The sequence below is a fragment of the Colletotrichum abscissum genome (assembly GCF_030869225.1).
Source record: "Colletotrichum abscissum strain IMI 504890 chromosome Unknown Scaffold_6.1, whole genome shotgun sequence".
NCBI lineage: Eukaryota > Fungi > Ascomycota > Sordariomycetes > Glomerellales > Glomerellaceae > Colletotrichum > Colletotrichum abscissum.
The window spans coordinates 314,969-328,404 of record NW_026850503.1 but is presented as its reverse complement, the minus strand read 5'-3'; the positions used below and the strand labels follow the sequence as shown (position 1 = coordinate 328,404).

General features: G+C 49.2%; 4 protein-coding genes across 4 annotated transcripts; 1 reads left to right on the top strand and 3 right to left on the bottom strand.

Moving 5' to 3' along the window:
* Positions 1–5,861: 5,861 nt before the first annotated feature.
* Positions 5,862–6,933, bottom strand: CABS01_03144 (uncharacterized protein; the record flags this gene model as incomplete). Its single annotated transcript, XM_060536521.1, has 3 exons — positions 5,862–6,294; positions 6,401–6,481; positions 6,554–6,933. 3 exons carry the CDS (start codon positions 6,931–6,933, stop codon positions 5,862–5,864), a joined length of 894 nt encoding a protein of 297 aa, XP_060392440.1.
* A 1,986-nt stretch (positions 6,934–8,919) lies between these two features.
* On the bottom strand, positions 8,920–9,408 carry CABS01_03143 (uncharacterized protein; the record flags this gene model as incomplete). The annotated part of the gene is made up of 1 exon (XM_060536520.1): positions 8,920–9,408. One exon carries the CDS (start codon positions 9,406–9,408, stop codon positions 8,920–8,922), a length of 489 nt encoding a protein of 162 aa, XP_060392439.1.
* A 714-nt stretch (positions 9,409–10,122) lies between these two features.
* CABS01_03142 (uncharacterized protein) lies at positions 10,123–11,203 on the top strand (the record flags this gene model as incomplete). Its single annotated transcript, XM_060536519.1, has 2 exons — positions 10,123–10,279; positions 10,332–11,203. The coding sequence occupies 2 exons, from the start codon at positions 10,123–10,125 to the stop codon at positions 11,201–11,203; spliced, it is 1,029 nt and encodes a 342-aa protein (XP_060392438.1).
* A 258-nt stretch (positions 11,204–11,461) lies between these two features.
* CABS01_03141 (WW domain-containing oxidoreductase) lies at positions 11,462–12,460 on the bottom strand (the record flags this gene model as incomplete). Its single annotated transcript, XM_060536518.1, has 1 exon — positions 11,462–12,460. One exon carries the CDS (start codon positions 12,458–12,460, stop codon positions 11,462–11,464), a length of 999 nt encoding a protein of 332 aa, XP_060392437.1.
* Between the last annotated feature and the right edge of the window lie 976 nt (positions 12,461–13,436).

Below are 13,436 nucleotides of genomic sequence, written 5' to 3'. Positions count from 1 at the left end.
GGCGGGTTGATGGTGACTCCGAGGTGTGACGGATATAGACTAGACACCTCCGACCTTTCTCAGCAGCAGTAAAAGGGACTCTTGCCCAGAAGCTTAAAATGGTTATACCCCTAATCCTGAAGTGCAAAGCTATCGAGCTGCAGTCTGTGGGTTCGAACCCACAAGCGATCACTATTTCGATGTTCTCTTTTGCCCTTTTTTGCAAGTAGCACGATATTCTTCTAGATTTTGCGTCGTGATCCGCTACCGTATAACAGTATTATCAAATGTGTCTTTCTAATCAGGGCCAGATTACGCCACCTCTTCGCTGTGAGGATTGAGGGTCTACAATGAGACACCCAGGGCTGATGACCTTTGTGAATTGGAGATTTCATACTGTTGAAAATGTTGAAATTGTAATACTCCTTTGAGACGCTGAAACGGTAATGAATAGGGGTTACCTTGACTCCAAAAGACGTCGAAATGCCGTCAGGTTCGCAGTTATTAGGGCGCCGTGTCTTACTCGGTCATCCATACCTACTGTTTTCACACTTTATAGGGAAGAACATAGCAGGCCCAGCATACACAGAAAAACAAAGACACCTCGTATCACAAGAACCCTGGTCATGTTTTCTCTCCTCCTCGGCGACTGCTTTGTGACCTCATGAGATACATAGTAAAGCTGCTGGCTTGTGAGTTCATCAACGTGTGGTCTGAGCCCAGTCCCAGACGTCGGGTCGGCAAGCCAGAAGATACGCTAGACGCCGGCTTGTCGATCTGTGGGAGGTCAACACTTAAGTACAGCGACCATCCCAGGTGACTGTATTCATGTCTTTATAAGTGTTTATGAGATTAAGAGACGAGATAGATGCCTCTACTCTCGCCATATCCGCACGGCGTTCAGCTATGGTGGCTTGAAATTCTTCTTCTATTTGACGCTGTCTACCCAAGGTACTTACCTCCTGCCTCTCGCCTCTCGGCCCCTGCCTCCTCTTGCCTCTTGCCTCTTCTTACCTCCTACCTCCTGTCTCTTGCTTCTTACCTCTTCTTACCTCTACCGCTTGTCTCTTGCCTCCTTTTGGCTCCTCCTGCCTCCTCCTGCCTTCCGCTCTGTACCTAACCGAATGCTTTCCTGATGGGGGACGCCGTCTAGTTCGAGGGATATATAAACACGTCTCCCCTCCCAAGACTCTTCTTCTATCTCTCTTCTTCTTCAACACCAGACTATCATGTCAAGCACAGTCCCTCTCTCCCTTCCCCATCTTTTTAACCATCCATGTTTGCTTGTCTTATGTTTGAGACTCAGAATGTAGACCTGCGAGGGTCAATGATCATCACTGTCCCTCTCAATGGCCGCTAGTCTTGTGAGCCACCTTTTCAATGGTGGTCCCACACCAAATTTTGAGCCAAGATAAATTTCGCTTGCTCAGCACCGACCCGTTCATGGAGGCGCGGCGGTGCACTGTGGTATCGGAGGGTTGGGCCGTCGAGCCACCCCACGACGATCACCACGCGAGCAAGGCTTCGGCAACCCGATACATTTTCCCACGCCATCATCTGTAAGATTTCCTAAGTGATATCAATTCCTGTAAGGTGTGATTCTCCCCCGTGCAAAGTTGTAGGCTCAGTATTCTTCTGCAAGTCATGCCAGTAATGCCAGGCAAAGTGGCACACGGTCCCGTGTATGTGAAGATTTCATCATTGCCCGAGTGATTGTGTATGGTTGCCCCAGGTGTATGCAAAGCAAGCAGGCACATATGCAGGCACTGCCTCTCAGGATTCCGATCTGTACTTTTCCGGGGAAGGGGGGGGCGGGGGGCGGTCGCAAGGCCTTTCGCGAAGAAAGCAGAAAAAGTGGTCGAGAAAACAGAAGCAAAGATGAAGATGAAGACAATGATGACGAGACAGAAGGGACGATGGCAGCGTATCTCGAGGTTTCTTTCCATAGCTATGGCCGCATTCGAGAGAAAAAACAACGAGTCGATGAGGTGAAAATGATCGAGGCTGCACTTGGGGCCGTCAGGCAACTCCCAGGAAGAGTCCACTTACAAGCCTCCCATTCCTGCTTTCCATCTTCGGTGTCAACATGACACAGGGTCGGAGCAGATAGAAGGCAGCAGAATGTGCTGTAATCAAAATGACCCTTCTCCTCGGGGGTGGGAGCAGGCTTCTTGAAAGCTGGATGGTTCTCCTTAGCGCCACTTTTCGGCCTCCGGCGGGCTATGGGTCTTTCTAGGGGAAACCGGTGTCCTGCTCCTTCTCCGAATGAATCTGCCTTGATCTTCTCATTTCAAAGCGGCAAGGAGTCCGATGTAGCATGGGAAAGGGCTGTTGCGTTCACCTCGTCGATGGGGATGGTCTGGAAGAAGACTCTCTATGTCGAAGATTGCCCCAAGGGAACGCGAGAAAAGGGAGAAAGGGGGAAAACAGAGGGAGGGGAAAGAAAGGATTTGATGGACAGTCATGTAAGGTCGCCTGAGATTACAAAAGGAAGGTTCATGTGAAAGTCGGGTTGGCTGGCTGCCTATCGAGGTGTCCCGACCTCCAGGGTGCGAGGGCGCGTGGGGCCTGTCCGGCTCCACCCTGGTTTACCCTTGTCAGGTGCCTGCGAGCCAATAAGCGGACCGGTCGTAGACGACAGGCGAAGAATGGAGATGAAGATGTTCTCCTGTACGCCTATGCTACATTTTGTATGTGATTCTTTGAAATGGCAACTTGATGTTACTCACATCACCGGCACCATGCTGCTTTTATTTCTTCATTTGATTCATAACGGAGATATCTGTCTGTAGAACGATCACCAAGGCTTTCTCCCAAGTACTGCTTAGTCTAGGTATACGTCGGTAGCTGAGCCATCTTTGTCAACATGATTTTCGAGAATTTGTCAAATAAGAGAAGGTACGCTGTGGAATCCGGCTGAGTTTAGGTCTTGAAAATAGTGATTCTGGTCTGGAGCCTCAACGTGTAACGGGCTCATTCAACAATGAGGACTCATCCCACTTACTTCTCACTGAGGCTTCTCTCATTGAGATAAGATAGATACGTGGACTACCTATTGGCTTTTCCACATTATCTGTTCTGTGTATGACTCCTCAATTGATCTCATGTGATGGCACGGATGATCAAGTCAAGCATGTACCTTGGCAGCTGTATATCCTTCATGTGTGTGGCGAAAGCCATCATAACCCCAAGCCGTTGTGACGGGCTACCACTCAGGTGACTGAACATGTATTGAAGTAGTCAGATGCAGATTCAGGTACGGTATCTTCTGAGTCCTAACCTGTTTGAGGGTAAAAGGGGGTAAGACTTAGGTAAGAAAAGGGGGAAGTCATCATCAAGCAAAGGGAAAGTTAAGCAAGCAGTGAACATGGAATGAAAAGGGTAAATGAAATTTCACTTAACTCATCAAGTTAATAATGGGTACGTATAGCGAAGAAAAGGAAAAACTTTAGTGAGACGATTGAAGCCGCACTCGAAGGCCTGAATCACCACTCAGCAACCTGGATAGCCAAACCGCCACCACACCGCCCACCGCCCACCGCCCGCCCATCGACCCTTTATCTACAACTTCCTCTCCCTCACTTTTACCTGCCCCGGGGACGCCCGGGAACGCCTTAGCCTAGCGGTAAAATACCGAGCAGAAAATTCCCCTAGGGGGGTGGGGTTTTCATAGGGCCAGTGTTCAACACCCTGAGCCCGAACTTTTAGGAGAAATTTTCTAGAGATCTTTTTTGCTCGTTGCTTGTATTTAATCATTCGATGTTGATTCATGCTAACTAAGACTGAGTGCTTATAGAGTTCTTTTCTGTGTTTTGAGGCGAATGTGGTGATGATGGTTGGTTGAACGGTTCATGAAGAGGTTCACTTACTTTCTCTCATTCCGAGGCTTCCTTCTGGGTGTTTACGTATACAATATGGCGGGGAGGTATAAGTCTGGAGGGGTGGAAAGAGCCATAGACTCACGGTGTCGATGAGAAACATCCTACCTATTTCTTGCCTCAGATGGCACCGCGTTTCATTCCTACGTAGCATAGGAGAAGCACATGGGAAGCACATGGCGATGATCTTGTGAGAAAGACTCTCCATCTCAATGTCGTAGGCCGCCCAACGGTAGTTTCACTATCGATTCCATGTTTCCATGGGCTTCTCTATACTGAAGTAAGAGAGAGAGATGCTCTGTCCATAGTGCCATCGCATCCGACGCGTTGGCCCGACAGACTGCTCACCGTGCGGGCCGGCCATCTTTTGATCATCTTCCTGGTCAGGTTTTCAGGAAATATCTCAAAGTATTTCTAGATACCTCTGGAATACCTTTCATGGCTAGGATCTCTCAACTTCTAGCACAGAATCCCAGACGATATTTATCTCCAGATTGCTGTAGATTCCGATGCTATTGGCCTCAAGGTCGACATATCAGATATCTGTAATCACGGCAATCCACCCGAACACTATTCAAAGAAGAGCTGTATAGAGCATAATTAGTATAAGAATATACAATATAATCCGCAAGACGAAGAAGCAAACCTGCAGACATCAAGTGCCACAGTTAGGCCAGGCCCCTGAGCCTGGCAATACTTTCTAGACCCTCTGAGAATTGAACTGCAGGGACATTGAATGCTCTTACATTTGGAGGACTCTGGTACAATTACTTGGTATGATTGGATTCGAAATGCAAGCCCTCATTTCTGCAAACTGTCTTTTCTGAGGCTGCCGTCTGCTCGTCAGCCCCACGATTACGGCACCTCTGGCATGTTCCTGCACCATGCCTGAACGATGACGACGAAACCGCAACTCCTAGTTCATTCTAAAGCTCAAAGTCTCGTCGTTGATACTTGAGTACACCAGAGTCTACCTGAGACGTGCGTTTGTCACCCAGCCGTGCAATTCGAGGTACCGTGAAGGCAGTACTGGCCCTGGGTTATACGTAAACAGACACGGCGACAGGAAGCACGGTGTGAACCAGCTACTTACCTACGACTCGCCGTTCATCTCATCCCAAACTAAGCCTTTCTTTTCACGCAGTCCACCCCGCCTCAACATTTCGTACTCCTCCACATCGATCCCTCACGTCACCTACCTCAACCAACCCACAAAAAGCAGCATCAACAAAAAGCAAAAACATACAACACTAGGTATTCGCTGGTCGTCACCGACCTAACTACTAATCCGGCCCTCACTGCAATCATCTAGATGGAACCGGAACAGCTTACTTCGTGATGGCTTCGGCAACCTAAAGTAGTGGGTACCGTTCCTCGAAACGGACAATGCGGAACATCATGTGGCCGAAGACATACCGTTTTGGACGGTAAATTGGATATTAGCCCGTCAGACGCTCGGTAACTTAGAGTACTCTAAGGCGTGCGAATAGAACTCCCGCATGCCGTCGGACAGCCAGACTTCAACAACTTCATGCCGTAGCGCTTCCCAGGTTGGAATCTGGGTACCCCGCTCCACATGTGCTCCTTAGGCTTCATCCAGCATTAATAACCTGCTTCCGGTGTGCTTAGTAAGGAAGTGCGCTAGAAGCCGTCAGATTGAACGGGATGGATATGGGTTATGAAACGCGCGTAGCGGGACCTAGTTTCGCAGTACCTCCGGCAGCAAAGCAGACTACTCCCCAAGGATGACCACCCCCCTATTAGCCACTCTTGGGCTGTAAATGAAGAAACAAAATAGAAGAATATATAAGTGGTCTGTGCTGTACCGATTGATACGCGTATACTGACAGGAAATAGCCCATGATGAGCGACGGAGGTTAGTAAACCAAATCACTTCTCCTATATTGTAGTGGTTCTACGCAAACACATGTCGTCTAGCCTCGGAACGTGAAGATAATTGCGATAAGCATTCGTTGAATTCCTCTCTTGGAGCGCGCGTCTAGCTTACAGCCTGACATGCCTTTCAATAACCTCTTGGGAGGCCAGCCTGTGAGACATGCCAGACCCGGCAAGATACACACCAGACCGCAAATTTCCTTCACGGATAACCTGTGTTTTGTTCGGGCCGAGATCTCTTAATACATGTGATCCGCCATCTTGCCCGATTCGTCCGTTCCACCCCGTCTGCCGATGTTGCCCCATTCCACCAAGACACGCCCTCTTGCGTGTTCCCCAGCAAACTTCTGACTGTCGCGTTCGCACGCCATCAATATCTCCGTCTGCCATCTCTGCCTCCTCCTCCGACTTATCACCGTCGTGAGGGATATCGCGGTCCTGGATGGCGGTGGCGATGGCGACTCTAAGCATGTCTCGAAGCTCGCTGACTGGAATGTGGATGTTTGCGAAATCGTCGTGGGAGTGTTTATGGGAGTCGAAACTGGAAAGAGCTAGTTAGCACAGCTCCGCTGGAAAGATTGGTAGTCACAGCCGACCTCTGGCGAGAGCGGCCGAGCTGGAACGACGGGGGACGGGAACTTTCTCACCACTGGCGAACCTGTCCGTGAGGAACGTCCGACGTATCCCTGACCATGTCGGAGAAGTAGAGCGACAAGCTCGCATCGGCGCTGAACGGTTTCCAGTCCATCAAAATCTTCGCGAAGCTGTCTGGCTGTATTACCTAGACGCCGGCGAAGCACTCGTTGAGATGTTCCAGGATGGCCTCGAAATTGCTGGTTGGGTTAGTAGGGTAGTAGATCTTGAAGCCGAGGACAGCCCGGATTCTGCGACGACCGCGCGTGCCCTCCAGATATCCCTGGCAGACCTTCAGGATTTTGGGGTCCTGGGGTCCGCTGGGGTGGGAGTAGGCAACCTCGGCGACATTAGGAGGGTTCGTCTCGAGGGGGAAACGACCCCACGCAATGTCAGGAACCTTCTTGGATCGCGATTTCGACTTGCCCTTCAGCTCGATATCGGGGGTGCCCCTGGATCGGAAATCCTCGATGAGAGGCTCGGCCGCACCAGTAACCCTGTGGCAGATTGAGGCAGCGAAGTCGGTATGGACGCGTGTTTCGGGCATCTTGAAGGTCAAAAGGCCATCTTCGGCATCGTACTCGAATCGGAGTTGTCGAGATTGCTGCGGAAGGAATAGCGAGCGGCTTGATCACCGTCGGAGGAGAAGCCAGAGTCGGAATCCAAGAAGGAAATGGAAGCGCAAGCTCGAGTGTCAAGCTAGTTTTGATTAAGTCCGAGTTTGAGGTCGAGTTAGCCGACGTCTAGGTTAGGCGAAGGTTCGCTCTGTAAGCGGTGAAGGAGAGCTTCGTACGATTCTGCCGATAAGTGCAAAGAAGGATTTTCTTGATCTGCTGTGGTGAATCGGCCAAGCGCAAGACGGTATGCAAAGGCAAGAGCGTTGTGGAAGGTGTCGCCTTCCCCATTGATTTGGTTTGGCACTATGATTGAGTTGGATGCACGATTTAGGTTGGTGTTTGGGGGCACCGTTTTATCAGCAAATGGCCTGTGTTCATTTGAATTGGTACATGCGCGGATAACAGTGTCTTTGTCGTCCAGATCGCTGGATGTTCAAAGCCTGAGTAATGGGTGAGGTTGATGGGGAGAGAAAGTTGTGGTGAAGGTGGGATAGGGTTAATAGAACGCCTTGAAAGGACGGCAGAAGGCCCCGCCCAGGGAGCTCAATTTACCACCTGTGGCTTGAATGAAGTGCCCAAGAACCCACGCCTGCAAAAAGTCAATGTTGGTATCCCTATTACAGGGTAGTTGGTTCGAACCGTGGGTTGACGAAGAGATCAATTGAACTATATGAATTTCTGCGTAGGTGTAAAAAGGAGGTTCCAACCGTAGGTTGGGCTGGCTACGATAATCGTAAATAGGGCCCCCAATTGGCCCCTGCGCAGTCGGCCGTATGCCGCGGTCGAATTGGACTTCCAATCCGACAGTCACAGAGGTGGTGTAACAACGGATCCGTGTAATGATCTTACACTGAGCATTAGCAAAGATCGCTAGTTATTGGATAATCTCTGACGGTTAGAAGATTTTGTGGCTGCCGGCTGAGTTCCACCCTTTTTGCTCTGCTGTAAAAGGCCCTATAGTAGTAGTACTTGGTTGTAATTCTGGTGTTATGGCTAGACTTTCTGATAGTGAGGAGTCTCCTAATAGAAACTGAGGTATGAAGCTGTAATAGTATCCGTGGTGCTGTAGGTCGAGTACATCTAGAACGGTCTTCAGAAGATATAGTGATCAGTCGTATCTCTAATGTTAGGGTGCAGGGTAAGGTAAGCCTGAAAGTATCCGAAGATGTTTATTAAGTTGATCGCTGAAGAGTTATGGGAGTGTAACGGTTAGTGTATCTGTAACTAGCTATGACGACTACTACGAGTATCCTCAGATGAGGACCAGAAAGGAAAAACAACAAATCTCCGCTTTGCCGTTGGCCTGATCAAGGCCGTACCGCGGCCATCGGATTGTCGGCATCGTAGGTTCCGCGGTGGGCCTGATCAGGGGTAGCTCATGGCCGCGATATCCTGCAAGGCCTCATATGGGCCCAGCCCGTTACACACAGTTGGTCCTGTCATGGCGTAGCTATATTTGCAGAACAAAGGATAATGATGACCGGAGTCATCATTATCGAAACTTTTGCTTTGTGTCACAGTTGGTTGCCTTGACCTGCTCGTAACAATGTTGGGTCGTAACACTCACTACGACTAGCTGGCCGTAACATACCTGGGATTTGATTCCATTCTTCACACCTTAACATCGTAATACCAAAACACCATAAATAGTTCTAAATCTCTGCGCCAGATGGAAGGCATCTAGCAAAGGAAAGGCAATAATGATAGTTCTTGAAAATTTGGTAAACCGGTCAGTGACTTGATTTCCTTCCAGTCCCAATTGCTAGCTTATAAAGTCTAAGAAAAAGATTTCCACATCTTATTCGTACTCATGGATCTATCATCTCTAGGGGCTAATTACAGAGGCGCACCCTGACTTTTGATCTCGAACGGCCTGTAACGAAACGCACCACCGCGCTATGTAAGAGGGGGATTCTTCAATTGATATTCGGCACGTTCTCCTTGTGAACGCCTGCCATCCTTACAGTCGAATCTTTTTCGAGGAACTCAATCACTTTTGTGATCTTGGAACCATTTTCGTTGAAGTACAAGGTGAAACTGGCCTCCGAGGCGAATTTTTCCCCGCTACCTACTACGACCACATCAAATATAGATGTGAACGCAGCGCGGCGAGCTTCAGTGTCGATAACCAAGTTCGAAATGATGCCGTTGCGGAACTTGAGGGCTTTGATGTCTTTAGCAAAGACTTTTTGGAACGTGACATTGTCGATGCTGAAATTTGCCGGCAGACCAAGGACCTCAGACACGCTGGAAGGGAGTATGTGTCGAGTGCAGTCTGGTGTGAGGGTGCGGTTAATGATGGCGGGGTCGTTCTGGACTGAACCGTCTTCGAACGATGCCAAAAACGTTTCTGCAGTAGCCTCAATCACCTTCCTGAGGTCTGATGAGGATGGGGTAGTGGCCATGGTGGTGTGAGGCTATAATCTTTGGAACTTTGTGTGAGTGTGAAGGTAGAATTGAGAGGTGGTGATTCAAGACCAAGGCACAGATGGTGAAGAGGTTCGGCTAGCCTTTATATTCCATCATAATCCGCATTGATACAGGCACCTTAATCTCTGATATTAGCTGGCTGTGACCATTCACATTGACTTCAATACCAATTCAATTCGGGCCGCAGTCATTCCCGGAGATAGCGGTGAAACCTTGATAAAAGCCGTTTCTTTGATGGTGTTCTACAGACGAGCCAGATCGATTAACAATAATCATTTTCTATCCGTACCTACGGGGTACTCCGTATGGATACCGCCAGAAACCATCCCTGGCTCAGACCTAGGTATAACTCGCCGTGATTACAAATTTCCCCTCTTCGGCCTAGCGTGTCTTCTCGCAGGCTTTAAAGTTTAACACAGCCATGATTTCCAACGGCTCCCCTACATCGGTTGGCCCCACCCGATGACCCTTTTCCCGTCTTGAGCTTAGCCTATAGCGTGGAGGTTTACACATGCGTGCCCTTGCCTAGCCCCCACGTTTGACGGTTTGACTGGCATTGGTCGATGCGCGGTATATTTCAAAATCAAAGACCTCGTTTTCGTCGGTTTGGTGACTTTTCTGAATGTCAGTACTTCCCAGTGAGATTTAACAGCAGCGACATACAATCGAAAACCTGGTAGCTACGAAAAATGGCAGATTCCGGTACTTCTCTTCATTCATCGGGGAGTGAACGCGAGTCGAACAGGGTCAGCTGTCACTCCAACCACGCCGACGCTGACGTCGAGGCCAAAGCCAATAATACGCAGCGCAGGAAGCTTCAAAACCGGAATAATCAAAGAGCACACCGTAAGTGTTTCCGCCATAGCCTCGAGAATTGATGAGCTCATAAGCTTGGCAGGGCTGCGGATGAAGCAGCAAGTCTCGATGTCTTCACGGACGTTGTCGCGCCCATTTGAAGTCAGACGCTGGCGCCTCGACGAATTCGATAATGACGCCTCTCAGAACGTCTCGTCAGCATCAGGAAGCGAATCAAAACCTGCCGCCGAATGCGCTTGCGTTATTCAAGGGCCACTGTCGCCCACCGCCGCCAATGCCCAGAAGCCTCTAAACCCCCCGTCCTTCATCTTCCCACTTTCAACCGACCACCTCCTCCATCTCGTCCAGTACAATGTCTTTCGCGCTTTCGTTGCGAACAAACGCACTCTCAACATACTTCTCACAGGCCAAACTAATAAGCCTTCTTCTCCAACCACCTGTCCAATCAGCGGTCCTTACCGTGATGACACTTGTGTCTATCCCCTGAATCCTAATATTCCACCCTGCCTCATCCCAACCCGCCTTCAGCAAATCCGGCTGCATTCTCTGTACATCAATCTCTTTCCATTCCCTCGCTTTCGTGACAATCTAATAAGGCACGAAGGGGAATTTGACCACTGGGAGCTTCTACAAGACCTCATCGGTGAGCTCATGAGCATGACACCGACTCGAGAGCGACAAGGTACCCCCGTCACCATCACCGTTTCCGACCCCAAGCCCAAAGGGACCTCCCCCTTCACCGCAGAATCTCACGAAGATGGCATCACTGCGAACCGCAAGGGCCTCATTGTTTGGGGCGAGCCGCACGACATACGGAGCTGGGAGGCCACCCCCGGCTTTCTTGAGAAGTGGTCGTGGGCAGTGGAGGGATCTGATGACTTGGTTGAAGCTAGTAATTGCTGGAGGCTGAAGAGAGGAGAAGCTCCCATACGTCTCTCTGGACCGAGGAGGTAGCCGCTACGCTGGAATGATGGTAACAAGTACTCGAGCCTTCGTAACAAGAGACACAGTCGGGCGAAATTTGCTGCTCTTGCCGCTACTTATTACCTAGCTAGAGGCCGGCTCAATAAGTCAGAATTTGAGACATCAAGTGATCAATACATCACAAAGATATCACGGATGGTATGTATGTCCCTGGGTATAATTGTGTTATCAATCAAAAAGAAACTACTCGTTGAACTGCATACTGGGGGCCACGTCACTCTCGGTTCCCTACGCCTCGTCAGGCAATCCCACAATCTTAAGCGAGTGACTCCACAACCTCTTTGCCTTTTCTATATCATAGGCGTACGGCGCATATCCGAGCGCAAGAAACTTATTATCTCCTTCAACATACGGCTCTGCTACGGCGCAGTTGACAAGGTACTTGCCACCTTCATGTTTCCATGCCTTGCCCACAGCCGCCCATACTGAAGTTGCGGCACCCTGTTCAATACTTTTCATTGTGGGATACAAGTACTCCATCCCCTTGAAGGCATCCGGGGGCATGTGCTGGGTCAGCCCCGTTTGGACAATACCGGGATGGACGCTCGTTGCGTGTAGGTGACTCGACCCGTAGCGGCGCTCGATCTCGTTAGCCATGTAAATGTTGGCCGTTTTGGATTGTCCGTAGGCCACACTGGCATCATAGTCGCCTTTCTGGAAGTCGTAGTTGTCGGGGTCATTTATTCCATGGACGTTGTGAGCAGTAGACGAGAGATTGACGACGCGTGACGGTAGACTCGGGGAGGCTGCAGCAAGAAGCGCAGGTTCCAAGAGCTTGTAAAAGAGGAAATGGGATAGGTGGTTTGTGCCGAACTGGAGCTCGTGGCCCTCGGCGGTAAGGCGGTGGTCGGGGATGGCCATAATGCCAGCGTTGTTCACTAGGAGGTGAATCTTGGTAGTCTTGGCAAGAATGGCGGCGGCGGCATCCCGGACAGAAGAGAGGCTTGCCTGGTCCATCTTGATGATCTCCATGCGGGATTGATCGAAGATACCAATGAGGGCGGACTGAGCCTTGGCGACGTCTCGGGCTGTGAGAAAGAGGGTGGCGCCAGTGGCGGACAGGGCGCGAGTGGTCTCGATACCGATGCCGGAAGAAGTACCGGTGATGATAATGACCTTACCCGCGAGCTTTCCCTTCACACCCTCGTCCTCGATGATTTTCAGGGCCGTCGGACGCGCGTCGCCAGGGCCATTTGGGTTGGCGTGGGCTTCAGCGTAGCAAGACATGATTGATTTTGGCAAAGGATTTTGAGAGGTTGGTTTGACTGTTAAAGAGAAGAATAAGTCTGGTCGTTGTAACTTGAGTTCTAAAGTTGAGGGAAATTGGTTCACTTATATACTCAAATCACCATGGTCATTTCAGGGGATGACACAACCACTAGGATAGGATCTTACGCTTTACAAATATTTTCCGGCGATAGGAAACAAGTACCACTAATCCCGACCATTCATAGATACTTCAAGTATCATAAATTAGTCTACGCGAAGTCATATTCTGTCCAATTTCTCGTTTTCTTCCATTTCTACGCTGATGTCTGACTCGTGTGATGACAATTTTCCCCCTTTCGGCCTAGTAACTCTCTCCGTGAGTTGTAAGTTGGAAAGCCCAAAAACGAAGTGGGCGGGTCAGTTAAGGAAAGTGTTACGGTGTTACGGCCAGCTAGTCTTAGAGGTATGTTTGCAAAAGTTGAGGCTGCGATACTAAGTAACAGTGTCGTAACTCTAGATAGCTTTCTAGCTATGTTTGTCAATCGTAAGGTAAAGTAAAGCTTTGGTGATCTGGTCGGTGAAGAAGGGATCCAAGGGTCCTGCCTTTTAGTCATCTCGGTGTCGACCGAGCCGACGCTTAGTCCTGTTGAGGGACCACTAGAGAATACTGCTTAAATGCCACTTACGAGGCTGGCTGTATTTAGACTCCTTGCTATTCCCCAGTATTACGACCTAACACATGTTATAAGACTAAGGCCTGCCCTATAGGACCGCAGCGGCTACTACGCTATATATATATAAATATAAACTTAAAATAACTCTTTTTAAAATAAAAAAACTATAAATAAATTATATAACTATAACTTCTTTAAAACTATGTTTATAAATCCTAAAATAAATAAGGCTTTAATAATTAATTATAGTTTATTTAAAGGAGGTTTTAATAAAATACTTAAAAGCGATTATAAATTTTAATATTAAATTAATTATTAAA